Source organism: Colletotrichum phormii (genome assembly GCF_030913505.1).
Source record: "Colletotrichum phormii strain CBS 102054 chromosome Unknown BDP81scaffold_1, whole genome shotgun sequence".
Classification (NCBI taxonomy): Eukaryota; Fungi; Ascomycota; class Sordariomycetes; order Glomerellales; family Glomerellaceae; genus Colletotrichum; species Colletotrichum phormii.
In genome coordinates, this window is record NW_026851443.1 from 807,768 (window position 1) to 835,271 (window position 27,504).

Consider the following 27,504-nt stretch of genomic DNA (forward strand, 5'->3'; position numbering starts at 1 on the left):
CTATGATGTCATTTGAGTCCTATTGCTTGTTTTTTCCTTGAAAGACTTTGCAGGGCTCCGGTCGATCAATAAGCATCTCGTGATGGAGAAGCGCTCAGTGGTGATGGCTGACAATGGCCAAGCCTACCTGGTGGTTCCTCTTCCTACACAGTATGCTCCCCTCCGACTTATCTTACCTCCAGGGCAACCGGTAGAAGTTTTACGGCTTCATCATGCTTTATCCCGTTCTACGAAGGAAGTCGACTTTAGAACGTTGCGCAATGATGATATCGATCTCGTTTTATGCCTGGTCCATCGTTGCTCGGCATGTTTCAATGTCGCCCTCTGACGACATTGCTCGTTTATATTGACTTTCCGAACGCATGAAGGGTCCTCCGGTGCAACCATCCAATCACACCACCACGTCTTTGCGCAAAATAACAACGGCTCTCTGTCGCTCAACATGTTATTTCTAAGCCCCTAACAGGTGTCGAGGTTCATCGTGGGTTGAGACGTCAATCTCTTTCCATATTGGGGGCTACCGGTCTCGGCGGTGCATGGCAGACTGGGAAGAAACTTGGAGTTCTAACAGCGGCAGGCAATCAATCGAAACGCGACGACTCGCCCAGGACCGAACCAAGGCGGGAACATGAGTCGGCGATGGGGACGCCGCAACCACTCCACCCTGACATTGGCGGTGGGCGGACTGAGTAACAAACTTTCCGTGTTGTTTACCATCCTGTAACCTAAGATTAGCACATACTGCGTAATGCATTTGTCGAGACAATGTGGCATCGAGTTGAGTTGCGTTGGAAAAAATCACCTGTCGTTCTTCGGGTCGGGCGTCTGGCAGTCTGCAGACAGCGGCTGATAGAAAAAAGTTTGAGTTGGGTGGGTGACAATGACAACGAGACGAATTCAGGGTCCTTTGGCGGCAGCACATAGCTGCAGGGAAGGGCCAGTGAGGCCAAGGCCCCTGACCGGGGTTGGGCAGACGATCTTGGTTGAAAACAGGGCATTTCTGTAAGGTTTGACCTACCGGTACCGTGTCTCCCTACGCCGTACGGGGACGCGAACCGCTGGTTTCTTCACGCGCGCAACATCAGCTCAATGACCTCAATGGATTGTCCAAGGTTCATTGGGCTGTAAGAAGGTGGTTTGGGAGGTTTCTTCGGCCGCTCTCCTTTCCATATTGGGTTTCTGGTCAAGACTCAAAGGGAGAAGTCCCCGCCGGCAGCAGGAGATAGGCGGACATGACGGGAATAGCGGGTGACATCAGGCTTGGAGTTGCCGTTTTCTTCTCGGGCCGTGATAGTGCAGTCGCGGATCGCAACACGGCTACCCGGGCTAGGTGGCTAGGATGCTAACCAGGAGTACGAAGTATCCTTACAGGACCCATGGCGCAATTAATCGCTGGCGTATAATCAGCGATCTGGCATCGTGATATCTGGCGCTGACAGCGTAGGCCATCGGCCGATATAGATCTAGAAGACATCGTAAGCCTGGGGCGTTCTGTGCATTTAAGACGTGACTTTTGGGTCTCGCAGCATCTCTTACTCACCATGCTCACATACCTTAGTGTGTAATGTGTGCAGCTGGGGCCCCGCCGGGTATGCCGGTCGCTCCTTGGAGAAATGGAGTTCCCTCAAGATAAGACCAAGATGGGACAAGTTGAGGTAGAAGGGACTCAGGGAGGACCGGAAACAGAACAGGCGCGAGTACGTGTACTGTGTATGTAGATGGTAGTTCCAAGGAGGGAAAGCACCGCGAGTGCTAAGCTGGCTCCCTCACCATCGTCGTTGTCGAGATGCAGGTTGCTGTGGGTGGACGAGAAGAGAGCACTTGGGTCTCCATCGTCCACAGTATCCGTACCTATAAGGTAAGGCATGAGTGTCCAAGGTGGGCAAGTTCAGAGCTGTTTTCTGTTCACGGTGGTTTGACGTGACTGTTTTGGGCGACGCTGAACACTCTGGAAGAGGTGGGCCGCTCCCCCCCTCTTTCTCCACTCAAGGTACCAAGCGTTCCCGAGCTTCCCCTGCACCTGCCAGCGCTGGGCCATGGCACGCCGCACGCCACACTCCCCAAGCAGAGACGCCGACGGCCCACGGGACAGCAGGAAGGATCAAGCAAGCAGGCACGCAGGGCAGGGTTACAGGGCCTTGGGCAGGCAGGAAGCTGGCAACGGCGGGGCCGCGACGATTAGGTGGATGGGAAGCTCGACCCGGCGCCCGGACCTTCCACCTAGAGCACTTTCCATTGGTTCCCGGGCAGAGCCAATGTCACATCCCATCTGTGCTGCACTGCTGCTGCTGTTCCCAGACTTTCACACCCACTCCATGTTCCAGTCAACTCTCTGGTCTGTGCCTTCACCCTCACCGGCCTTGGTCCCTGGCGGGCTTTTGGATTGGTTTCTTGGTAGTACGGAGTAGGTATCGTTACGATGAATGTTGGGCAAAATCTCATCTGGAATGCGTCGCTGAATGTGCCTCTTCTGAAGTTGCTAAGAGCGACTAGCTCGAACCTAGGCACTGACACACCGTTCGATGCGTCTCCTCGTGCCCCGGCCGTCCGTGAAGTGCCCTGGGAAGCAACGGCTCCATGGACTTTGGAGGCAGTTCGGCGCCGTGGACCCATTTCGGCCACCGGTGTGTTGTACAGAAAGGGGAGGAGAAAGAAGCATAAGGAAGAATATGGACCTAGAGGACTGATATGTAATGACAAACAGCAACCGGCGACGAAATCGAAGAGTGAGTGCCTTCCATTCTTGTTATTACTCTCCGGAGTTTTTTATCCGAAAGAACAGGGACTTGGTCGCAGCTTTCCAACTTCTGCCAACAATTAGCCCCCAAGGCAATGGCCCCATGCCGAACCCAGGAAGGACAAGGTGGGAAGGGGGAAGGGACGGCAGGGTACTCCATAGGTACCTAGAGACTTTGGTGGAGGTGCCTTCTCGTCAGTCTCTGGCATCCAATAATGTACCGGGATACTTCTTGCACAGCGAGGAGCGTGCCAACCAACCTTACACAACAGAGGGGTCGGATCGGGTGTGTGTGTGTGTGTGTGTCTGAAGACGAAGCGTTGGATGAAGCTTAGACGGGACTCGGGAGGTCTGGTTGCCTTAGCTCGTCCAGCAATATCTGCGATAATAATTAACATCCAGTTCTGCTACACTACACAGCTATGGCACCGTCTGAGAGGCAAATTGTGCCTAGCGTAGAAGCTATACTGTGTATGTACCTTACCTACTTACCCCGCCATCTCGTGTCGCGCAGCCAAGGTAAGCTGAGGTGAATACATGTACCGTACCTAACCTAAGGCAAGGGAGGTTAACAAGTGAGGGTGCCAGGCTAATACCTACGAATTCAAATGGTTGCAATGGTGGTGCTGGAAGTTTGGAACCGGTGCTGATATTGGCGCTGCATGTGTACATCCAACATCGGCTGTCTCTGACAGATAAGGTGCCTGTGTGTTAGCTGTTTGGTTTGATCTGATCCAATCCATTGTGATTGCTTCTGCCGAGGGAGCAGCACTTTCAGTCTAAGGTAAAGGTAGCTAAGCCAAGGTAGATGCACCATCTCGCCTAACTGCTTTCTGTCCCTCGTATCCGTACCTAATTACCTGCCTTACCCTGTTTAAGCTAAAGTAGCGTGAGGTAGTTGGAGCCTGAGCTAAGGGCAAATGGCAGGGAAAATGCTGTTGAGGAAAGTAGAAACGTGGTATTCGAGGCAATGCAATTGTCGAAGCTCCTTCTCCTTCCCGCCTGCCCATGTGAGGTATGCGGTACCTTACCAAGTACTGTTATGCCATTGAAGTTCCCACCCCCATTAAGTTCATCACCTTCTGCCGACGACGACTTCCCATCCCCGTCGCTCATCCCCCCTCCTGAGCTCCTCTCAACCTGCACACTGTCTGTTCCTGGGAAAAGCTCCTACCTGCCCACTTCGAGCCTCACTGATCCCACATCCATTGTCAATCCCGCTCCATCTGGATTCCACCGTCGCTCCTCTGTCACAGCTTGCTTGCTTTGAGCATCATTCTGATCGATTGCCGGAGCCTACTCCGCTGCTGTCCTCCTCAGCCCATTTGTCCGCAACCTGAATACTCAACACAGCTTCGAGCATCCCCATCCTCTTTCTCTCCTCTTCGACAACCTGAGAAGATCTCGCCCGGCCCTGCTTCCGTCGTCTTTTGCTTGGCAACCTCCGACCCATCCCTGCCCTCCCGCCGACATCTTCCTTGTGTGACCGCGACTGCGACGGCCCCATCAAACTGCAAGCATTGCCAGCCCAGTGCTCAGTGCCCACACCACCACCATCTGAGCATCCTTGTCTGGCTGATGGCAAGACGTTGCCGCGCCCTCACCTCACTGCAACCGGCACCACGACGATAGACTGACTGCCATGACATTGGCCTTCCTCGCCAACATCGACGAAATAATACTCGACGCTCAGCTTTCCGACTGATCGATATTCTCTTTGACCGGGTGCATCATTTTTCGCTTCTTAGTCGAACCACCAAAGGTTCCGTACGCTCCGGATTATTGGCAGTCTTTCGGCTTGTTGAAACGGCGCCCCGCTGATCTTTGGCTACCGTTTCCCGTCAAGAAACGTCCCGTCGCCGGCCTGCTTCGACCGTATTGTTCCTCATATCGCCCGGCTCGGCAGCTTTCCAGATCGTCGACAGTGTCTTTTCTCACTGACGCACGATCAGCTGCCCCAATCATCAGTGGTACGCAGATTTCAAACCTTCATTGAGAACCCCGCAGTACCTTCAAACTCCCGTCCTCTGCGATATATCGCAACATCCCTTCACCAACCCCTCCCGTCCTTGCCGTTTGCGCCTACCTAGCCCTTCTATGTAACGTACGTCTCCTCGCCCTGTTGCTCCATCCCAGAACCCTTTTCGGGCCAGCCTGTGGTAGTGCCTTTCTGCGTGTGGGAGAGTGCGAACACCCACGGTGCCCCGTTTACCAGCGGCCCCTCCGTTTCTACACAATCATCAAGGTATTGTCAGTTGCTCTTGATAATGCTTCTCCCGGCTCCACCGAGTCACCCACTTCCATCCGCATCATCGACCTGTCGCAATCCCAATCCATCGTTCTCCCATGCTACCTCTTCTTAGTCTTGCTCACTCTTTTCTTTGATACTGTTAACCGAAAACACTGACCAATGGGTATTGTAGCTTGCCCTCCTACGTTTTCGATCTCGACGAGGATCAGCTTCGCTTTTTGAACAAAGCAGCACCTTCTCGTAACCGAAGCCACCCCACGTCCTCACTGAGACCGCACCGCGCAACCAACTTTGGGTCTTGTCCATCGCCAAGTACACGCAGGCGTCGAAATTAGTCCGAGTTTGTAGCAGAACTCTTCATCGTGTGTTTTCTCGCTTTTCCACCTTCCTGCCCACAGCCTTCGCTTTTGCCTTGTCTTTTTCCCCTTGTACTGGACGGCATCCTTATCGGTCTCCTGGTCGGCTCAGCAAGCAAGCCCAGACTCTGTGCCACGCGCAAACCACTTGGTAGTCTGTACGCATTGAGTAGGTCAGCGACGCACCACACAACGTTCATTGTCCTACCCTGGACCAGATAACGCTTCCCCGTGGCCGATACACCTTTTTCAGCAGATTTTGAGCTCGACGCCTTCTCCCGATCTGGCGAGGTCCTCAGCCTGGACGATGAATACCCCTCCGAGCTTCTTCAATGATGCGGTTGATATTGCAACACCGACTAACAATGACTTACCCAGCGATCAACCACGAACATTACATCTAGATTCGCTCGATTTGGTCCGACCAGAAGATAGCGACACATCGGAGAACATGGCACACTATCCTTCCGTACATATGCCCGTACCAGGCGCTTGGGATCCATTGGTGACAGGCATGCCCTCGTTCTACAGCCATCATGGCCAGGCACAGTACGATACGAAGCAAGAAGACGTTGAAGATAGGCCGACAATATTGAACATACCTTCGGCTTCAACATTTCAATCGGGTGCGCGGGCCGACTCCAATAACTCGATGCAGTCCCAAACGTCAAAATCGAGTCGGGCAGCGGACCCTTATGATGCCAGTCCACCCAGGAAGAAGGGAAGGAAAGGCAAAGCTCCAGAGCAGAACGACCAGGATCCGAAAAGAGACAAGTTCCTCGAACGAAACCGAGTCGCCGCGAGCAAATGTCGCCAAAAGAAGAAGGAATGGGTCTCAGATCTCCAGGAAACCAAGCAAGGACTGGAGAACCAGCATGCACAGCTGCAGATGGAATACAACGGACTGGTTGACGAAGTCACGAGAATGAAGAACGAGCTCATGTCGCACGCAAACTGCAACGACCCGAACATCAACCTGTGGCTCGACAACGAGGCCCGGCGATTTGTTCAGGTGAGCGCAGAGCGTGTGAAGAAGCAAAGTCTCGATGCCAGCCGCATGGCTGCCAACAGGCCACTTGGCACTGGGGGAGGCTGTAGACCGTCTATTGACAGTAAGGAAACCCATCATCCCACGACACAACATTGGAGATGTTGATTGATGCCAGGTCAAATGTCTCTAATATCTCCTGCCTGGTCAGAGCGTGCTATGACAAGCCTGTCTTCGAGATCTGGCAGTGATGCCGATATCAACTACGACCACATGCCCGACAGTGCTTTTGAACACGCGTAGCGCGCTGTGAGGGGTGACGATCCGGCATGAATAGCAAGGCGTTGGGACTTGGGAAGCCGAGCCTTCCTAGGCACAACGTGATTAAGGAGCTCTCACTATCTTGAGTAGGGTTTCCAGATTAGGAGTTCGGATGGTTTTTTGGGACTTAGCCATGCTACGAGCAATGACTTGGGAGGATAATGACAATAGGGGACCAGACGGAAGATCTGAGCCGCCAGCCAACGGACCAGAGCTGGGAGCGCGACGTGATACCCTGGGGACAGTTGGGCTGTACATCTTTTGAGGTGAAGAATTCCACAAGCCGGACTAGTAATAGGGGATTCGCATAGACACAAAAAATGATGAATATGCACAAAGCCACTGGGCGGATGCTGTAACCTTACTGGAAGTGCAAGGCCCTATTCAAATCGGTAGCTCCGCGTGGTATCCCTCGCGACATCGCTACCTCAAGGAGTTGGACACCTTGGTATAGGTTCCTCGTATACGAGGAAGCGAACTCTTCGATCAATGTGAACGGCAATTGTATTCGATCAGCTGCAGGTGATCCATGAGAAGCTTGCTCGGGGGTCCTAGTTGCGGTGGGTCCAAGTAAGGTAGGCCAGTGGATGAAGGACGCCGTCGACCGGGTGTATCGTGGATGGTCCTCGTCAGCCTACGCAGCTCCTTACTTGATGACTTTTTCTTCTCTTTTCCCTCTCTTTCAATATTCCATCGAACCGTCTTCATGGAGGTCGGAGGACGGCGAGTTTTCTTGAGTTGGCGATGGAGTCGGTGTTCACTAAAGCTGTTCACCACCTTTTTCACCTCCACATGTCACGCAGGGCAATGGGGACCAGAGGTCGTCGGTACGGAGGTATTCGTTCGTAGTAGGCAACGTTTGGTTTCGTATTCGATGAGTTCTCGACGTCGGTCGTACTGGTACTGGGTTGGGGATGAGTTGGGCTTTTCGGCTTCGATTTGGGACGATCGGTGTCAGGGTTCGTCGGCTCTGGTAAGCTGGATGTAGTCTTGCCAAAATGATTCTTAGGCATCCTTTCCCTGGAATATGGGTCAAGATGGACCGTCCTGTTCAGCCTGTGAGAGGTCGGTGTTGTGAGAGTCGTGTTGAGGTTCGATGATGAGGCGAGTCGTTTGGGTTGGGCCTCACGGGGGTTCAATGGAGGGGACTTTCGAGGTTAGAGAAAAGAATGGGTTGAAGATTAGATCAAAGCTATTGGGCGCTTTTGTGAAGTCGAAGAGTCGAGGTGTCTGGTTGTCGAGAGGGGGGAGGGTGTGATTGCAAACGATAGTGTTGGTGCCAAAGAAGGTGAGGACGACGGATCCTTCTATAGATCTTCCCTATCGAGACTGATGCGCTAATAGCTATTAGTGGTCTGTATCGGGGACCTTCTTCAATTTATCCTGGCACTCGGAGGAAAAGTTGGTGAAGCTTGCCCGAGAAGCTGGGGTGTAAGTACATGGCAGCATGCTCAAGCTGGCAGGCAGGTAGCTTGAGCCACAATACCATGAGCTAGAAGCAAGTCCACCAATAGTCGGACAAAGGAGCGAAAAGGGAGAAAAGAGAAGCAGAAGAGAAAAGCTGCTGTACAGCGAGGATGAGCCGGTTTATCAAGCTTCCGCTAAAGCATGTAGGAGGAGAAGTCGACAGCTCACCCCCGGGTCCTACGTCAGGTTAGGTAGCTCCGGTATGTACCTTAGCTTGGCCTGCACTACGTCAGTAATGACCCCCCTTGGATTCGATTCCCTGGGTCCCCATTCGCAACAACACGACACCGGTGATCTCGAGAAGCGAGGAGCGGGGGAGGGCGAAAGGGGCCCTTGTCCTATCGTCCTCCCGAGGTATCATCCATCTCTCTTGCTTGCTGGAGGATCTGAAGATATCGCTCATGGCATGGCAAGGGAGGTGAGCGGATGTTGATGAAGAGATTGAATGTTGAGGACGAATACTAAGGTAGTCAAGTAGAATACCAGTCTTTGTCTACGGAGTACCTATGCAATGGTCATACAAAGACCTCTCCTTCTCGTTGGGCTGAAGATTGGAAACTACCACATATCTACGTCACTGCTAACCCCCAAATATCCAAATACGGGATGATGGGTACGGGGAGCTAGGACGACGGGCAGGTGTACCTGGCGCGCCAAATCCCAGCCCAACCATCCCTTGGACGGCCCGCCACGCCGGTTCGTACACACTACGGAAGTACACAGGAGAAAACGTTCAAACGCTTCTTTCAACGACCCCGCTGTTTTCTCGCTGTAATACTTACCTACATGGGCCATGGAAAGAGGAACCTGAGTCCTGTCAGGTCGCGTGCGGCGAGTTTCGGCGATGGTCGCCGAGTGCAGTAGACAAGAAGGGAGTATCCATGGATATTCTTTACAGGTTACTGGTACTCTATCGTATTGTACGACGGTTTTTTTGGTCGTTGGCTTTCACTAGGTAACTGCAGGCATCAAGGCGGGAAGAGCAGGGATCTGGGCCAGCCTTGCAGGGCTTGCTCGAGAAGGAGGAAGGAGGAGGAGGAGGCGGGCAAGACCTTTCTGCATGTTGATCTTTGGAGAGTGTGTCTAACTTGGAAATACTGCGACTCATACACAGTAGTAAGTCATTTTCTCCATCTCGGAAAACACGCATTTTGCCTGGCTACATCAGACTTCCTTCGCACCCTCAACTTTGGCATCCAAACAACAAGTCCCATACCACAGGTCATCAAACATGAGGCAAAAGAGTGATCCGTACCTTAATCTACCGTGTGATGTATAACACGACGCCGCAGGGATGGTTGCCCATGAGCTTCCTGGCAAGGTAATTTGCCTTGGACAGCGGAAACTCTAAATTGAGGTAAACCGTAAAGTACGGTGGTGGATGTTGATGACGACTGGGCGGGAGTGGACAGTGAGGTCAAGGACGAAAGTGCCCCTACCCGCAATGACGTAGGGCTGGGCGCATGGACTCCAACAGGTACGTCTTCGCTCCGCCGCGCTGCACCTCGTCCCCCGGCGGGCAAGCGGCGGCGGACGGGAAACCTGCAACGCCCTTTTTTTTTCGATTTTTTTCGGGCCGGGTTGGTGCAACTCACCCCCACTTTACCCGACGGGAGGTATGGGGCTGGGACGTGTCCGGAGCGTTCCCGGTGTCTACGCATAGGTACCTTGAGTTAATCTACCTTATTGTACCTAAGGAAATTGGAAGCAAAAGCAATATCGTATCGCGTTGGGCTCTGATATGCAAAGTAGGCTAGATCCTCAATGACAAGTTTTGCATTCCTGTCGATGTTGAGGTAGTTTTTGTCGAGGTCTTCGATATGTCTATCTTTCCTTCGGCTTGGTGAGGCGGCTGACTGGGCGGCGCGTGCATATGCGTGTGTGGGTTTCCGTTCGACTCGAATCGGGGCCCCGGGGTTCCTGCCAGGTTCCTGTGACGCAGTATGGCGTATGAGGTTTCCGAATAGAGGCAAGTCGGACGTCAACAGCCCCATAGCCGCAAGAAAAGGTGATGTTCTGCAATTGCTCCTTCTGGCTTCAGTAAGGTACACGCAGCACACACGAATTGTCCAAATTGTGCATGAGCTCTTTTTCGTGCTGCTTTTTTTTTTTTTTGGAGAATTCATAGCAACCTTGGGATTGATGACTTTATGCAACTTTCGCAAGTCCATGGATGCGTACCGAGTAGGTAACATAGTAGGTTCTCATTATTACCTTACGGACCCGTTTTATCTCAATTGAATGCACCAACAGTTTCCTACCGGCCTCTGGACCTTTCCTCGCTTGTTGTATCGTCAAGACCATAGACTTTCCCTGCCGTGTGCATATTTCGCCATTGAAAACCAGATGTAATATCCTTAACAGCACTCGTATCCTTTTGATGACTCTATTTTAGCACATGGATCCGTAGATGTATCTTTCTCTTGCTATAGGTTACAGAGTGAATGGCAATTCGTGCCTTCTATTGCTACAAGCCGGAGAGGCGCCTTCTAACCAGAAGATCTCCGCGTTGATTGGTGTTACAGATATCGACATATTTCTCCTTCTCCTTCCCCTTTGCCCAATTTTGGAACTACATCTGATGCTTCATGAAATGATCGAACCACCGATTGCCGGGCCGCTCTTGAAAGCACCACCAATGAAGATCTTGCTGATCAAGTCACTCTGATGCGACTCAATCATCTCGTTGAGCGCCGCGCGCTCAACAACCACGCGTCCCTCCTCCAGCAGGTCCTTGACATCCACATCGTGAACACCAAGGCACCTGCCCTGATCACCCACAGTCTCCATCGTCTCCTCCAGCCTTGGCCTATCCCCGTTGGTGATGAACAGCGTCCGGCCGTGAGCCTTGCCCCACTGGTTGGCCTCGAGGACCTGCATCATCCACTTGCGGCGGTACTCCTCCGCAATCTTGGATCCCACGAAGCCTCCCTCGGTCAGGGCGATAAAGTCCTCGGGCAGGGGCAGCTCCATGCCGTCCTCGCAGACGATGAGCTGGCCGCGGCGGTAGCGGTAGCTGAGGGCGGTGCGCCAGGCAACGTCGTAGACCTTGCGGTTGAGCGAGGTGCTGAAGTCGCGCGGCTTGGGGCCGTGGGCGACACCTCCGCCGCGGCGGATGGGCGACTGCTTCGTGCCGGCACGGGCGCGACCGCTTCCCTTTTGCGGGTGTATCTTTCTGTGCGAGCCGCGGACCTCCCACCGGTTCTTGGTGCTGGCCGTACCCTGGCGGGTGGAGTCGCCCTCGTAGACGACGGCAAGATGGAGGAGATCGCGGCGGAGGGGGAGGTAGAGGTGCTTCGTCGAGTACGACTCGAGGGACTGGGGTTCGAGCGTCGGGAAGGCGTGGACTGTGACGGGGACGGATGTGGCTAAGAGAGAGAGATATTAGTCATTGCATCTTCGAAGAGCCAGAGTATGTTTCTATAAAACGCACTTGGTGTCCACTCCGTCTGCTTAGGTGTGCTGTAGGCGGAGGTTGTGATGCCGGGGAATGGCGCCTCGGTGGCCATTGATCTCGTAAAGCTGGATGAGCCGATGAAGGAGGTTGCAGAGCTCGCGTTCCTGCACGTCGATGAGAGGGACAGCCCCCTCATGGCCTCTCCGAGGCTCCTGACTCCTTTGCCGGCCATTGTGTATACGGACGTCGCAAGGGGAGTTCGCGATGTTCGATGGGTTGGAATATCGATAGCTGCAACCCTTTGCGCAGGAAACACGAAAATTTGGCCCGTCCTGTCGAAGCAAGCTGCCAATCAGACAGCGCCAATTGCCGGTACGTACCTGCAGCGTGCACGCTGTGTGGCTTGTCAATGGGAGCTCTCTCCCCTGTCCGGGGCGGGATATTCCGCCGTTCAATTGGAAAAATAATTATGGAGACCCGCAAAGTAGGTAGACTCGTGAAGCTCTGGTGAAAAACCTCCTTCAGAAGCTCTGGTCGGGAATCAGACGACCACCCGCCGAACCCACACGCCCCCTCCTCCCTTCCCACAGCCAAAATGTCCTCATCGTGTAGGCAGGCCATTCGGCCGCTGCATCGATGCCTGAACAGAGTCGCCACGCCCCTGCCGATACGGAGAAGTCTGTCAACGACGCCCGCCCCTGCCGCCGAAGTGTACAAGGTGTCGCGCGAGCGCCCCGAGACTGTCGACCCCGTCGAGCTGGACCCCAACACAGCCGTCGCACCGTGGGCCGAGAAGGATCTGTGGAAGGCGGGCACGCCGCCCGTCGGTTCGAGACGTCGCCGTTATGCTATCCGCACGAGTTCGAACATCCCCTTTGAGCAACTGCCTTACCAGGCCTTCCAGGAGGCGCGCAAGATCCTCGCCGCCGACCGCGAGGAGAAGCTGCGTGCTATTGTGGAGGAGACGGAAGCGATCAGGTTGTTGGAGGGCTTGAGTGGTGATGAGGTCAGGGGAGGAGAGAGGATGCGTCAGATGAGGCTGTCCAGTCTGCGCAAGCAGGTCGAGAGATTGAAGATTCTGGCGGATATCAACGATCCTGCCGTCAAGAGGCGGTTCGAAGATGGACTCGGTATGGACGCATGGCGGATTTCTACGCTTGAGACCCGCATTGAGTGCTAATATGCCTTATGAAACAGGTGACATGAGCAAACCCATTTACCGCTTCCTTGCCGAGCGCAAGTGGCAATCCTACGAGGCCAAGATGATTGAGCAGCGTATCCAACAGCTCAACATCATCCCCGACATTCTCCCCAAGATCAAGCCGACCTACGACGTCCAGCTCTTCTTCCGCCGCGCCAAGGTGCCCCCGGGCAAGATTCTTCCCAGCAACATCTCCGAGGTGCCCCCTCGTCTGCGCATCACCCCTTTCAACGCAGGCGAGCGTCTCGTCTCCATCGTCATCATGGACTCGGACATTCCCTCCGTCGAGACCGACGGCTTCGCCAAGCGCTGCCACTACCTCGCCGCCAACGTCCCCGTCTCGCCGACAGCGACGTCCATCCCGCTCTCCAAGATCCGCGACGAGGCCCAGCTCGCCGTCCCCTACCTGCCCGCTTTCGCGCAAAAGGGTTCCCCTTATCACCGCCTCTCCATCTTCATCCTCGAGCAGGGCGACCAGAAGCTCGACACCGCCCAGCTCAAGAAGCTCTACCAGAGCCGTGACGGCTTCTCCCTCAAGTCGTACCGCGACAAGTTCAACCTCAAGCCCGTCGGCTTCAACATCTTCCGCACCATCTGGGACGAGAACACGGCCGGCGTGATGGAGCGCGCCGGCGTGCCGGGCGCCGACATTGAGTTCCGCCCGAAGCGCGTCTTCTCGCTCAAGGAGCCCAAGAAGGCCCGCGGTTGGGAAGCCAAGCGCCAGACCGCCAAGTACAAGCACCTGTGGAAGTACACCAAGCGCATCAAGGGGTACTCCAACGCCAAGGGCTTGGTCAGAAGGAAGTAGAGGAGGCAACATATTCGTGCGTGTTTGTAGGACCAGAGAGGAGGACGGACACGAGTATCCAGGCGGTCAAATCACCGAGCCGGGAAGTAACGCAGCGGAAGAAGCTGGAAGCGAAAATGGGGGAAGCAAGTGCGGTGTTGTTAAAATGTGTAGAATACGTGTACTTTATGTCCTATCATCTGACTGTAGATGGGTGCAGTCCCAAGGCTGCGCGGTTGTTATAGATCACCTACTGTCAACTCTGGATTCTTGGCCTCCTTGCCAACATCCTCGCTCTGTGTCACTGGTGCTGTCAGAGGCGGCTGATAATGATTCGCTGCCAGGAATATCAAGGGAGAAGGTTGGACCGAAGATGATGATGTGCTCCTCCTAAACTGGGATGCATTTCTGAGATGGTTCATGACATACAATCAGACGCAAGCCAGTCGTCGTGGTCGATATCGAGTAGAGATGCCAATACTCGGGTGCAAAGGCAACAAGGGTACGAGGTGATTCTGTTCCATCTCTTTAGGGCTTAGGGGGCCCATATCCCGATGTTAGATTTGGAGAAAGACCCTGTGTGGTCGGTATCCCCTAAACGAGTATATAAATCTACGACCCACGCCACGCCAGCAGAATTAGTCTCTCCGTCATCACCCATTAAATTTGTCGATTTCTGGGCATGTCAGCGAGGGCAGTACGGGGTCGACATTTCTCTGCAAAGATTCCCTGGTTGAGGCCTTGGTAAGTAAAGATATCACTTATCTGTTCATAGTACATACCTAGCGTTCACAACTTCTCAGAGACGTCTACGAGATCACTCACGAATACGAGCGTGAGGAGTAACGACTTATGGGAGCGAATATGCCCTTTAACTTGAACTTTGAGAAAGGTATTGCTTCTCTTGAGTGTAAAGGGCATACCGGGACTTCGCCTCAACTCATCGACTTGACTTGGGTTTGAGGTAGTGTCAGCGGTTGACTTTTCCATTCAGGTATAAATAACACAAGTGATACCGGTCCGCTGTGATAGGTTCGAACTTCGAATTGCAACAATTTACTTCTGCCTCTTCTTGTTAATTCTATCCAAAGGACATACCGGACGTCCGTCTACTCTCAAAAAGATCAAAGAAATCATCTACGAATACGAGCGTGATAGGTCATAAGGCGAGAGAATGTGCGTGTGTATGTTTGTGTGCATGGAGAAGAGAGAGAGAGAAAGAGATAAGAGGAAAAGGGATTAAGAATTTATCGATAGCTTTCAATTAGTCTTGATGCTTAATGAGCGAATAACAACGTCAACACCTTTGTCGACTTAACTCAACTGCCGATCTGATCGCTTCTCCCGATGACTTAATATAAGCCGTTGCAATTATCCTTCTTATAGCTATTTCCCATGACCCTTGATGCAACTATTGATGTGATTCTCTATGTAACCCTTAACGCGACCCTCAACGCGACTCTTATCGGATCGATTCTACCAATAAATCACAAAGGGCCTTTGCTTTTGCCTTTATATCGCTATTCCTAACGACTCTCGAATCGGCTTTCGATGCGATTCTCAATGCGACTCTCAAAGCAACTCTCTCTCTCTCCACAGGAACGCTTCTACCAACACTTTAGAGTCATGTCTCTATGTTTGCCCTCTTATGGCTGTTTCTGAAAGGCATGGGTTGCTACTTGATAAACCATCAATCTGAAGATACCGCCAGGGGAAACAAAGGCAGCCATGGTATAAAGTGGGAACATGACCCGAAGATCTCAATCAGCAACATCATCGAACACCATCGAACACCATCGGACGTCACCGTTGCTATCCATGTCGACTTTAATCACTAAAACGACACGCCCGGTCGAGTGGGTATGAAAACATTGAAGCAGACGATGTTCATGTTAATCTACGTCTCGTTCTTCGCAATGGAATGGAGGAGCAAAGCCATCTGTTCATGGGATATAGCCTTCGACCTTCAATGATGCATAAAAGGTAGACTAAGACTATACAACACTGAACGGCAGGATCACGAGGGAAGAAACTAGCGAGGGATTATCAAGATTGAGAGTTATAGTCGTCATTAACAAATGTATCGCTGGGATAGGGCCAAAGGCCTCTACCTAAACTATTGAATCAATGCAGTACTTAGCAGAGGCGATGCGCGACTCATCACCATGGCATCAAGGCCGGTGTTTTCAACTCTAAATCCACCAGACAACCTCTTTGTGATGTCTCGAAACGCCCTCTCCCGTATATCTCATGCCCGTAGGCGCGCTGTTATGATGCAATTCCCTCCAAAAACCAATAAGAAATATCATACGACTCGTGGCGATACCGCGCATTGCGTGGACCCATGTCCCGCGCTTTCGTGTGGAAAACTTCCACTCTAACAACTCATGGTAAATATCAGAACCACTCCATCCTCACTCCGGGTATCTAGTCGTGTGCGGTATCATCTGCCGCCTGACGCTCACGCATGTTCTTTTCCCACGTCTCCCAATCCTCGTAGTCATTCGTTTGCCGAGCCGCTTTTGGCGTCGGCTTGGATGGCGAATCCAAAAGATCGCCGAATTCAAGCTGACAGTCTGAATCCAGCATCATACTGGTGATGTCGAAACTAGAACCAGGGGCGTTCATAGACTCGGCCAAAGCTCGGTTCATAGCCTCCAGCATATCAGAGTCATACTGGTGGTCGACAGGCTGGGAGGAAAGGTACTCCTCCAAGGCCATCTCCATCTGAGAGAACTCTTCATGGTGCAGGCGAGGGCTCCTCCGGATTTGGCCCTTACCCGACCGTGGAGTCCGCATAGGTGTGCGACGCAAGGCCATAGGGGACCGAAGCAAGTCACTCGACCTCAACGACCGCGACACACTTCTAGTGACGCTTCTAGTAATGGGACGGTGGCTGGGTGTCGGTCGAGTGGGCGTCTTGAAGGGGCCGCTGTTAGCAGGCCTTTCCCGAGGGGGCGGCGTCGATGGACGAGCGATGGGGCTTCTAAACAGATCTTCGAGGTCATCATCAGGAATCGCCAGGTTCTCCTTATTTGACCGGGTATCCTTCTGCACCTCGTCCTTGCTCGACTTGTCGGTGGAGTCCTTGTTTTGAGCAGCTGCAGCCGAAACGTCCAGTTCTATCGCAGTTTGCACGATGTTAACGGCAACCTCGCCCAAGACCTTAGCAACGCCTTCCTTTCGAGGCGAAGGGAATAGGAGCCGTCGAGTACCACCCATATTTGGTACGTCGGCATTGTCAAGGGTAATTGGGCTCTTGGCCGTACCGCTCCCCCGAGAGTGGGTAGACCCCGGATTGGAGGCATGCCCAGGCGACGCTGGCCGAGAACCCTGATAGTCGGGCGGCTGAGACATCGATAGCTGAGAGACTGATCGCCGCGAAGCTTCGTTGGCATTGCTGACCTGCGAGATGCCGCGGGATCTGCTCTCATCCATAGGCGAGATGCCCCGATCGTCAGGCCCGATGGGGTCCGTTGTGAAGTAAGCCTCAGACGTCGGATTGAGTGGGTTTGCTGAATCATACTTCTTCGCCCTGGGCGGTCTAGGAGCTCGCCCAGTACCCCGAGGCCGTCTTTGCTGACTGAGGCGAGATCTGTCCTTCTCCCACTTCTCCGATGGCCGATGTGCCTTCCATTTACACAACCAAATGCCGCAAGGATTGCAGAGCATATGCCACTTCCACTCTGCCTTGTCCTCATTTGGTGCCAAGCCCTTCTTGATGATCTGGTACTTGGTGACCTTGTCATCATCATCTCGCTCCAAGACCAGGATGGCAGTGATTCTGCCTGGCTTATCTGAAAATTCGGTGAATTCGGGGACACCCTCATGCTCTTGAGACCAAATCTTGCGCCATGTGGGGGTCTCAATAGCACCGCAGTTATTGCAGTACATGGGGGTTTGCCCACTCTCGATGGCTTGCAAAAGCTTTTCTCTGATGGCCTTTTTCTTGACATAATTTTTGTTTGCCTTCTGAGCCTGTGTTGGTGATCTTGGGGGCTGGAATGCGTCGCTTGGAGGGCAAGGTGCTTCGGAGAAAGAGGTAACATCTGGGAGGGGGAGAGCTGGTAATGCGAGAGGACCGATCGGGTCGCTGGCCGGGACCATGGGCAGCGAAAATCCGGAAGAAGTAGACCGAGAAAGAGAAGGTGGTGCGGAAGGAAGAGCAAAAACCTCCACCGCAACAGGAGCCACTATGGAAGGCTCTGGTAACACTTCACCAGGTGCTTTATCCTGCACAGCTTGTACAAGTTGGTCGAGTCTCATGTCGAGGCTATCTTCAGACCGAGGGGCCTCGAAGCTGGGAGCACTTTGACTGTCCATATCGACGTCAGGCTTTATCACCACAACCGGCTCCTCTTGTTGTGGCGAGGGCTCTTTTCCCGCAGGCTGCGGAGGCACTGTCATGGTGGAGTCGCTGGCGGCGTGTTGTAAAGGAGGTAGTGATGGCTCTGTCGACGGCGTCGAAGTAGGTGCTTTAGGGGGGAGTTGTTGCCGGATCTTCGGAGCATTATCCATTTCGCTGGGTACCTGCTCCGCCAGCTGAAAGACTTGGATGGGGATACCGGATTCATCTATTTGTTCCTTGGTCTCATTACGGTTCGTTCTTCGCCCTTTGGATTGTGTTGGTGCAGTAGCAACGGGTTTCGGAAGTGGCTTCATAATATCGCCATCGAAAAGGTCGTCAACGCCGCCGCTCATAAAGCCAGAGTCAGGCTGTGGCATTGGCATTCGCATAGGGGGAAGTATCGGGCTGGACGCCGGCGGACTCGACCGCACGAAGCTGGTGGTACGAGGAACAGGTGGCGAAGATCCAATGGCTGCAGGGCTGTCCTCGGAAAAGTTGGGAGACACGGCTTCTGAATCTGGAGAGCGACCATCTTGTTGACTCGGAGACAGGGCAAAGGGCGGTTCGAAAAACTGGAGTTGGCTGGGAGGCGTAGCGGCCTGGCTTAATGTCGACTGCCGACGCAACTTGCTACCCTTCGTGGTCTTGCCAGCCTGTTTTACTGAGGGGCCTCTGTCTGGTACGGGTGTCGGGGCTCTAGGCACATCCTGCATGTGAGAGCCCATAGAAGGGTCCTGAGAATTTCCGGCCGGTCGCAAGGTTCGCAAGGAGCCAGCCGTGCTTGCTGTGACGCGGAGAGGTCCAGAGCTGCCACCGAAGGGGGCATTGATGTTGCCAGTGACCTGAGTCATGGTTGCCCTCTTCTTCTTAGCTGGGCCATCGTCGCCATCGGTTCCATCCTCATAGCCCGATGTGTTACCTTGAGTCTCAACCCTCGGCTGCTTCCGGGGGCGACCACGAGGTCGTCCAGTAGCCCTTGATTTCTTCGATGTGTTTGAAGCCCTGGAGGATGGTCTCGATGGTGGGTTCACTTGAGTCTCGGTTGCTGTGTCAACAAGGGTAGGGGCCACCCGGTTAGGCCCTTCAGAATTTTGCATGGGCGGTTGGGGTAGGGTCTGCTGAAGCTGCGGATTTTGCAGTTGCTGTTGCGGGGGTCCGTTATAGGCAAAAGAATTGCTTCGCTGCATTTGTTGTCGTTGCTGTGGTGGTGGCTGTGGTTGATGTTGGAAATCGTTGTGGTGCTGGGGCGGGTAGTGAGGGGATGCAACCCTTTGGGGATGTTGCTGGATGCCCATCTGCTGATTCGACTGCATGAAGCTGGTCCACTCAGCGTGGCTATTCGGCGTAAGCGCACCGTCGTTGGGTCTTGTGGGTTGTATCTCGACGCTCATGTGGCTTTCAGAGCGCTGATACGAGTGTCGAGCGTCTGGTCTGGGTTCGACTTCGTATCTCGGTTGTGTCATGGCGGCTACTGGCTTCAGCTTCAGCTTGATCTCCAAGATCTCCTTCACGCCTCCGCTAAAAACCGAGAGAGGATTCCTGGTGGTGCGACCAATGATCCTCTTGCCGTCTGTGTTGTTGATGATCCATCCTAGGAAGCCCTGTCCGACCAATGGCTCATCGGGTTCTGAGTAGTCGTGTGCGTACACAGCAAAATCGCGAGCGGCGTCGCTGAGTAGCTCAGGGCTGCACTTAACAACGGCCTGGGCACACAACTTGAGGTCTACCATGCCAACTGTAGTCTTCTCGTCGATTGATACTGTTTGAACGGTGAGTAGCTCCGAGTGTCGCGCCAGGAAGCTCTCGCCACTATCGGCGAACGCGTAGATGACCTTGACTGCATCTAGTCAGTATATCCGGCAGACGCCAGAGAAAAAACGAGACAGGAAGCACTCACGGCCCATCGTCTTGACCTGCACACCGGCCTCGTCCATATCTGACGGGCCAGCAGGAGGTTGTGATGGCATCGCTTGGCCATTTCCTCCCCAGTTGCCCATGGGCGCTATTGGCATCGGCGATGCCATGATAGGCGAGGCTGTCACCGACTCGAGTGTTCGTCCAGGTCGAAAGCAAGGTGACAAGGCGAATACGAAAGGGCGAGTTGGTAGTTGGAAATGCCGACAAAGTCGAGTGGTGCCGGCAGAGTTGAGGGCGGTGACCAAGGGTGGGAAAAAAGGAAAAGAAAGTGGAGGGATTGAGAGATGAGAGTGGGTTACGAATTGGTGTTTGTAGTGGTTCAAGTGGTAAAGTGCAGGCGTCACGTAAGAAACCGCGGGGCGGGTATCATGGCCGTGGTCGTGAAGGAAGTCGCGTCCTGGGCCCGGCTTTGGTGTAAGTCGCGTTTTTGGGAAGTGGATCAAACCACTTAAAGCCCATGCGCGACTAGAGGGCGGCTCCGAGACAAACGCACGCCTGGCTGCTTTGGTGCTGTTTGTAAAAAGTAAAATATGCTTCTGAAATTCAATGCTGCAGAGTCTCAATGAGAAAAGCTTAAGCTTTCGCCAGCGAGGTGCAGGTGAAAGGCAATCGTGATCAAGGACGGGAGAATACGACGAGGAAAGACGTGAAGTCTGTCGCGTGTAGTAAGATACAACGGGTACGCAATGAAGAAAGTCACAATACAGGTCGCCCGAAGCGGATTAGACCAGCAGGGGGTGGGTGCTGTGACGTTGGATCAGGGGTAGGGGCCGCTTAGCTTCTTAGCGCGAACCCAGCTTGTACCGATACCAAAACGCGCCAAAAACACGCTGTGCACGTTTTCGTCCGCGACTTGAGTGGTCCACGAATCCACTGGAGCGGAGGAAAGGTCTCAAAGGGCTTCGGAGGTGGTCCGTGCTTACCGCTGGAATTTCGGATGGGGGCGGTTGCTGTGTGAATGCCGTGAGTGGGTCCCTCTTTCCTCGTTTCTGAGGTTCTCGGGTGCGGGTGGGGCCTCGACCTCCTGCTGACCAGCCGGTTGCTACTGCCTCTTCTTGGTCGGACTTTGTGCTTGCAACCGGGACTCGACACCGGCGACTTAGGACCAGGGCGGACCAAGCACCGGAACTTACAAGAAGATGATGAGAAATCGTAGGGGAGAAACACAAGCTGCTCGTGCTGCTCTGCCCGAAGACGGCGAAGGGGGGCCGGGGGCCCTCTTTATACTTGCCCACTGGTTTGAAGCCTGAGCCTGAGGTCTCTCTCTCTTTTCCTCTCTTCCCGTCTTTCGCCTGGGTTGTCCGTACAATCAATCTCACGGACCAGGGTCGAAGTTCTGCCCGTCCAACCGAGAGATCGGTCTTTCATTCATTCCCCCCTCCAACTATCGACCCATCCACCTCATTTTAGTGTACAAGTTTTCAACGCTAATACCGTGGTGTTTGCATCGGTGACTCAATGTCCACCTGCCTTTTCATCCGGCAACCAGTAGTCGTTAACCTATTACAGCGAAGCCATCAAAACCATCCACCACAGCCATATCTTTACCTGTCGAGAGGTTTGTCATGTAACACGGTACTTGGATGACGGAATAGTTGGTTCGCATCTTAACTCCGATATTTCGATGCACCCACCACAACCGTGCAGGCAACAATGCCAGACCCGCCTATCAGCATGAAGCCATCTCTACCCCAACTTTTCTGTGTCAGTTCCAATTCACCGAGGTTCCCGCGTTCCTAATTGCCAAACTTATTGGGCCAATCAGGCTCAACTACGACAATTTTATGAAGCATTTGATCAACATGCCTTACTTCACGATCTCCAGTTTTACAAACAACGCAGCCGTGCAATTCATTGGATAAGTGATCACAATACCGCCCGTGAAATTTATTCAGATACATGGCAAAAGCATCTACAGTATCATACACACCTGGGAATCATCCCGATGACATATCCCAACACCATCTATTGGTTTTCCCCGGTCCAAACCGCGCGGCCATCCTCGTTCGTTAGGACCTTACGGCCCACAATCTCCTTGACTACCGCCTCAACACCCTGTCGGTTATTATTCGAGTCGACAACCTTCTTAATGACCTCCTCAGGTGTGTGCTGGCCCTGGAGCACGTACTTTTGTACATCGGCCTCGGTCGGCAGACCAAAGTATTTGTAGGGGTACTCCTTGTAGCTCCGGTTGTTCAGCAGCTCAATGTCCTCTCCGCTGGCCTCGAAGAAGGGATCCGTTATGTTCATCTGAGGCTTGATCTCCTCCAGAGTAGCAGGCTTCCATACCGGGTCCCTCTTCTCAATCAGCAACGCAGTCACACCCTCGGTGAACTCGCCCTGCTGCATGAACTTCTCTGCAATCTTGTGCTCGCGCTTGAAAGTTTCAGCGATTGACCAAGAGCTACCGATGCGCATTTGCCTCAGCGCAACGTTGACGGCCGTAGGCGACCGCTTGTGCAGCGTCTCGATCGTCTTCGCGGCCCACTGCTTCGTCGAGCCCTTCTCAGCCTTGAGGGCCTTGATGATGGCGCCGATGTTGCTCCGGCTGAAGCAGCGGTCGATGGCCTTGCGCAGGTCGCCGCCAAGAAGAATGGGCTCGTCGTGGGGGAGACCAGTGGCATACTCCTCGAGGGTTTGGTTGACAATTTGAAGGCGCTTCTCCAGTGAGTCGTGGTCGCGGAATCGAATTTCGGCAAGACGGGCCTCTACCTGTGGCAGAGAGGTCGAGTGGAGGTAGTGCGTGGCCACGCCAGAGTAGAAGACGTTGGCGCCCTTGAGTCTCTCGCTCGTCAGGGCAAGGTACGTGCCGATGGAGCCGGCCATTCGGGGCAGGAAGAACGAGGCACCAACATCGGGGAAGAAACCAATCGTCGTCTCGGGCATGGCGAAGAGTGTGCGCTCGGTGGCGACGCGGAACGGCGCGTGGATGCTCAGACCAACACCGCCGCCCATGGTGATACCGTCCATGAAGGCAACATAGGGCTTCTTATACGTCGCGATGTAGTGGTCCAGCTTGTACTCGAGCTCGAAGTATTTTGCGCTCCGCTTCCATCCGTCCTCAAACTTGTTCCACTTTGCCAGTGCGGCGACGTCCCCGCCGGCGCAGAAGGCCTTTTCGCCTGCTCCCTTCATGACCACCACGTTCGCCAGGTCTGACTTTTCCCACTCGACCAATCTTGGCAGAATTTTGCGAATCATGCTTCCGTCCAGGGAGTTGAGTTTCTTCGGGCGGTTAAGCTCGATGGTCCTCAGACCGTAACTGCTGGTGAACATGACATCGTCAGGGTCATCCTTGGCCTTCTGCTCAAACCCTTTCGGAATTTGCGTCGACATCTGTTGAAGGGTGGTGTTAGTCAACGTCGTCGACAATATAACAGCAACATAGAATTATCGACTCACTTGTGCGCGTGATGAGGCCTCCGCGCCGATGATTTTGGCTTTGAGAGGCATACCGAAGCTCCTGGTGCAGCTCCGGCAAGGAGCAGCTAACGCTGCCGGCCCGGCTCTAAGTGCGATCGTCCTCGAGAACATTTGTCTACTACCAGCTGCCAATGCGCTCGTCTAGGACAAGCGATGCATCGACTGACGGATAGTGGGCTTGTGGTAGACGGGCGGGAGGGGAGGGAGGGAAGGGGGGATGGTGGTAAAGGAGCTTCGATTTAGGTGATGTCGCGGGAACGGTTTTCCAAAGCTCTTCTCCACGTCAAATTCGAGGCCGAGAATAACCATGGGTCTGTCGGGTAAGGCAATTGGGGACAGCGACTTACGCACTGACCAGGGTGGTGCGCCCGGTAGGAAAACCCCACTAGACCTCGGGCTTGCACATGGCTGAGGTGCAAGCTTTCCAGTGCAGCTTCGCCTGTAAATTTTGGACGGGGACACTTTTTCCAGCGCCGACATCACTGAAGCTGTCGGCCAATCAGAGCACCTGTGCGCCATCACGGTAAGCCGCGAGACTGCCAAACTCTTTCAGCCTTGCTGTGTGTACCTTGGCCTGCACCCAAAGACGTTGTCGCGACATACACCATCAACACCCCCCACGACCATCCTCACCAGACTACCGCCCATCATGTCGACCGATCCCAAGATTCAGTGCGTTTCCGTTCCTATCCCCGCATGGAGGTTCTTCCATTGAGGCTAACACGTGAACCTACAGGGAGCTTCTAACCAAGTCGCGCAACGAGTTGACCGAGTACGAGATCGCACAGCTCGAAGAGCACGAGTTCAGCGCCGGACCCCTCTCCATCCTCCAGACCGCCGTCCGCAGTCACACCCAGGTCCTCATCTCCATCAGAAACAACCGAAAGCTCCTTGCGCGCGTCAAGGCCTTTGACAGACACTGCAACATGGTTCTCGAGAACGTCAAGGTGCGACAACTCCTTACCTTACCCGTCACAAGAGACTACGAAGACCGACGCTGACGTTGGAATATTGTAGGAAATGTGGACAGAGACGCCGCGTCTTGCGAACGGCAAGAAGGGCCGTCCTGTGAACAAGGACCGCTTCATCAGCAAGATGTCAGTTGATGCCCCGCCCCCTGCGCCACCGCGCCGATTCCCAAGAGGCAGAAGCTAATATCCACACAGGTTCCTCCGTGGTGATAGCGTCATCCTGGTGCTTTTGAGCTGAACGAACTCAACGATCGTGAACGCGAAGGGGTTGAGTGTGCTGGTCTTTTTAAACGGCCCTCTACGATAAATGTCTGGATCACGTACAAGAACCGTGGAGTTCAAGAAAACGGGGAGAACGGGAGACTACATTATCCGGCCATATGAAGAAATATGCCTCGGCGAAATGGACTGGGAGCCTGAATGAGATACATGGTACTGGGGCTTGCCGTACCCTATCGTATGAGAGAGAGGCTGGGGGAGAGCAGCGGACGAACCAAAAACTTGAGCGGAACGAGTTTCGCATAAATACCCACGGTAAAGTGGTTTCTGTTTCAAAATGGGATGAGATAGGCGTTGAAGACAAAATGGATCATTTGGGTTCTTTTCATTTTCTCCCTCGCGCTTTGTGCATTCTACCGATTTCCAAGCCTTTGTGCAACCACAAATTCCCCCTATCCGATTCACTTATCCAGGAAAATTACTACTAAAACAAGCGCGATATCCGTCCTTACATAGAAAGACAGCTTTTAACATCTCGGGACCCAGCATCTGTTCATCTACAGCTTCTCCCACCCATCCTCACCCTCAATGCCCGCCAACCCACCAAAGAAGCAGCTCAACCCCCACGCGCCAGGGTCAGGCACCTGCTCGAACCCAGAGCCGCCGACGTACACAGTCCTTCCCAGGCTGGCCTTCATGCCCTTTGTCGTCTCCGCGCCCGCCCGCGCCGCCTCGGCCGCCTTCTTGACGTCGCCCGTCTCGCCGAGGACCTCGACAAAGGGGTACAGCGCGTCTACGAGGGTGCGGTCGCCCGGGCGCGCGGGCGTGTACCGCGACATGGCGTCGCTGCTCTGCTTCAGGGCGGCGGCCCACGTTTTCCCGTCCGCGGTGCCGGGGGATAGGCTGCGCAGGGCGGCGGTGAGGGCGTTGAGGAAGATTGCGTAGAGGGCGCCCGAGGTGCCGTCCATTGTGTTCTCGACGACGGGGACCACGGAGGCGAGGTCGACGACGGCGTCGCCTGTTAGGGGGTTCTGTGAGATATGCTTGAGGATTGCTGGTGAATTGTGAAGCGTGTTAGCGGACAGTGCATGCATAGTGTGACAATCCAGATGATGGCGATAAGTTCGGTCTCTTACCTTCAGCTCCTCTCTTCAGACCGATGCCGCAGTCGCCGTCACCGACGACGGTATCATACCTAGTCACCTCGGGCTCGGCCGCGATAACCCTCTGCAGCCCCCCCGTGACAGCCTTGGTCGCCGCCGCAGCATCGTACTTGAGATCGCTCGGCTTCGTCGCCTGCCCGGCGTCCGCCGCCTCCTCCCGCGTGGCCTGGTTCTTGGCCTCCCACGTCTCCTTGAGGATGGGCGACGACCAGCCCGTGGCCTCGGTCGGGTAATCGAGCAGCTGGGTCATGCTCGGGCCGCCGATGTCCGTGTTGACGACGTTGAGCAGCGAAATACTGAAACCGAGGCCGTTGAGACTCGTCATGTACGTCCCGCTCAGGATCCTCACGGGCCGAATCCCATAGCTGCCCTCCAGCTGCGCGGCAACCTCAGCCGTGATACCCCCGAGCTCGAGCGCGCTCACGCCACCGAGGTTGTTGATCAGCAGCACGACCTCATTCGAGTTAACGTTCAAGAAAGCCCTGTCCTTGTCGCCCTGGTCCAGCAGCTGCGTGAGCATCTTGCCCACCAACCCTTCCAGATCCGCGCTCTCCCGACCGGAGCCGGGCTCATTGTGAATCCCCATGCCCAGCTCCGCCTCACCAAGCTTCAGCGCGCCCTCCTCCTCGCCGCTCGGCACCGCGCGCCCGGGAACGTGAACGTGCTCCAAGCTCGCGCCGACGCTGACGAGGTTCTCGGCCGTTAGCCGCGCAACTTTCGCGACCTCGGCCAGCGGCCGACCCTGCGCCGCGAGCGCGCCGGCAATCTTGTGCACGAGCACCGTGCCCGCGATGCCCCTCCGTCCGACTTTACCGGCTTTGGCCCGTCCGACGCCGACGTCGTCGCCGACGACAACCATTTCGACATCGAGACCGCTGGCGCGGGCCTTTTCGACGGCCATGCCAAAGTTGAGCACGTCACCGGTATAGTTCATGACCGTCACGAGAACGCCGGCGCCGGTATCGACGCGCGAGGCGACGGCCGTTCGGACCTGTTCTGCGCTCGGGCTGGCGAAGATGGTGCCGGCCACGGCGGCGGAGAGGAGGCCCTGGCCGACCATGGCGGCGAAGGAGGGCTCGTGCCCGGAGCCGCCGCCCGAGACGACGGAGACGGTTTTCTTATTGTTGTTGTGGGCGGCATCGGGTGTCGGTCTGCGGTAGATGATCTTGTTGGGCTCGTCGAGGGCCAGGCTCGGGTTTGTGAGGGTGAGGCTGTGGAGGGCCTGGTTGACCAGCTTGGTTGGGTCGTTGATGAAGTGTTTGGCTGACATTTTTGAAGGTGTGCTTTTTTTGCTTCGGATATGTTTTGCCTGGTGATGATGATGGGGTGATATGTGTTGTGGTATGGTGTGATGCCCAGATAAGATGAAGCTTTTCTCTAGCTTGGACAAAGTCACCTCTGATAATGGTGCTTTTGAAGTTGAGATAGAGCCAAATGATCTAAGATTGTCCTCGGATTCAGATATGAGGGGATGGTAGTAGTTGAGTCGGGAGATGAGGAGAGAACGAGAGAGCAAGCCTTCTCATTCACAAGGCAAACGGGGGAACAACCCGAGTCTATGTAAGTCGGCCCCAAGGGACCGAGCAATTGGACGACCATGACGTCCCACCCGAACTTCGTTCTCTCTCCAATGTTCTTCTTAGGTCCAGATCCTCAGTGGTCCTCTTTTTCCCACCTACGTTCCCAACAGCTCCGCGCCGCGGGGTCGGGTGTGATGTACCTTGTGCAGGGCCCGCGGGGGTGGAAACGTCACCTCATCCGGCAAGCGCAAGCGCCCCGGGGTCTCGCCGATGTCGTTACCAACTTACCAGTTTTTGTTTGCACTGTACGAATTGGGAGATTTTAACCTCGCGCAACGCTAAAAGAAAATGAAGAGTAAAAATTTGAGCGGTTCACGACAGCAAGTGTTGCCGAGTGGGAGCCTTCCTGACTTGGCCTTCAATTTTGATACAGTATAA

At 54.4% G+C, this 27,504-nt stretch overlaps 7 protein-coding genes across 7 annotated transcripts; 3 read left to right on the forward strand and 4 right to left on the reverse strand.

The window, feature by feature from the left end:
- The first annotated feature begins 5,403 nt into the window (after positions 1 to 5,403).
- BDP81DRAFT_3346 (bZIP transcription factor) lies at positions 5,404 to 6,683 on the forward strand. The gene is made up of 2 exons (XM_060585777.1): positions 5,404 to 6,456; positions 6,544 to 6,683. Exons 1-2 carry the CDS (start codon positions 5,652 to 5,654, stop codon positions 6,633 to 6,635), a joined length of 897 nt encoding a protein of 298 aa, XP_060451431.1. The 5' UTR covers positions 5,404 to 5,651; the 3' UTR covers positions 6,636 to 6,683.
- Positions 6,684 to 10,565: 3,882 nt separating this feature from the next.
- Positions 10,566 to 11,835, reverse strand: BDP81DRAFT_3415 (ribosomal protein L4/L1 family protein). Its single transcript, XM_060586032.1, has 2 exons — positions 11,554 to 11,835; positions 10,566 to 11,488 (listed from the first exon to the last, which is right to left on the reverse strand). The coding sequence occupies exons 1-2, from the start codon at positions 11,747 to 11,749 to the stop codon at positions 10,707 to 10,709; spliced, it is 978 nt and encodes a 325-aa protein (XP_060451432.1). The 5' UTR covers positions 11,750 to 11,835; the 3' UTR covers positions 10,566 to 10,706.
- A 179-nt stretch (positions 11,836 to 12,014) lies between these two features.
- Positions 12,015 to 13,770, forward strand: BDP81DRAFT_363014 (phosphatidylethanolamine-binding protein). Its single transcript, XM_060586457.1, has 2 exons — positions 12,015 to 12,647; positions 12,715 to 13,770. The coding sequence occupies exons 1-2, from the start codon at positions 12,113 to 12,115 to the stop codon at positions 13,524 to 13,526; spliced, it is 1,347 nt and encodes a 448-aa protein (XP_060451433.1). The 5' UTR covers positions 12,015 to 12,112; the 3' UTR covers positions 13,527 to 13,770.
- Positions 13,771 to 15,932: 2,162 nt separating this feature from the next.
- On the reverse strand, positions 15,933 to 19,877 carry BDP81DRAFT_444139 (GATA transcription factor; the record flags this gene model as incomplete). Its single annotated transcript, XM_060591791.1, has 2 exons — positions 15,933 to 19,690; positions 19,751 to 19,877. 2 exons carry the CDS (start codon positions 19,875 to 19,877, stop codon positions 15,933 to 15,935), a joined length of 3,885 nt encoding a protein of 1,294 aa, XP_060451434.1.
- A 1,858-nt stretch (positions 19,878 to 21,735) lies between these two features.
- On the reverse strand, positions 21,736 to 23,223 carry BDP81DRAFT_444140 (enoyl-CoA hydratase/isomerase; the record flags this gene model as incomplete). The annotated part of the gene is made up of 2 exons (XM_060591792.1): positions 21,736 to 23,106; positions 23,173 to 23,223. 2 exons carry the CDS (start codon positions 23,221 to 23,223, stop codon positions 21,736 to 21,738), a joined length of 1,422 nt encoding a protein of 473 aa, XP_060451435.1.
- A 619-nt stretch (positions 23,224 to 23,842) lies between these two features.
- Positions 23,843 to 24,402, forward strand: BDP81DRAFT_456415 (LSM domain-containing protein; the record flags this gene model as incomplete). Its single annotated transcript, XM_060593165.1, has 4 exons — positions 23,843 to 23,865; positions 23,930 to 24,140; positions 24,211 to 24,290; positions 24,360 to 24,402. 4 exons carry the CDS (start codon positions 23,843 to 23,845, stop codon positions 24,400 to 24,402), a joined length of 357 nt encoding a protein of 118 aa, XP_060451436.1.
- A 538-nt stretch (positions 24,403 to 24,940) lies between these two features.
- BDP81DRAFT_305299 (dihydroxyacetone kinase) lies at positions 24,941 to 26,816 on the reverse strand (the record flags this gene model as incomplete). Its single annotated transcript, XM_060583157.1, has 2 exons — positions 24,941 to 25,437; positions 25,520 to 26,816. 2 exons carry the CDS (start codon positions 26,814 to 26,816, stop codon positions 24,941 to 24,943), a joined length of 1,794 nt encoding a protein of 597 aa, XP_060451437.1.
- Between the last annotated feature and the right edge of the window lie 688 nt (positions 26,817 to 27,504).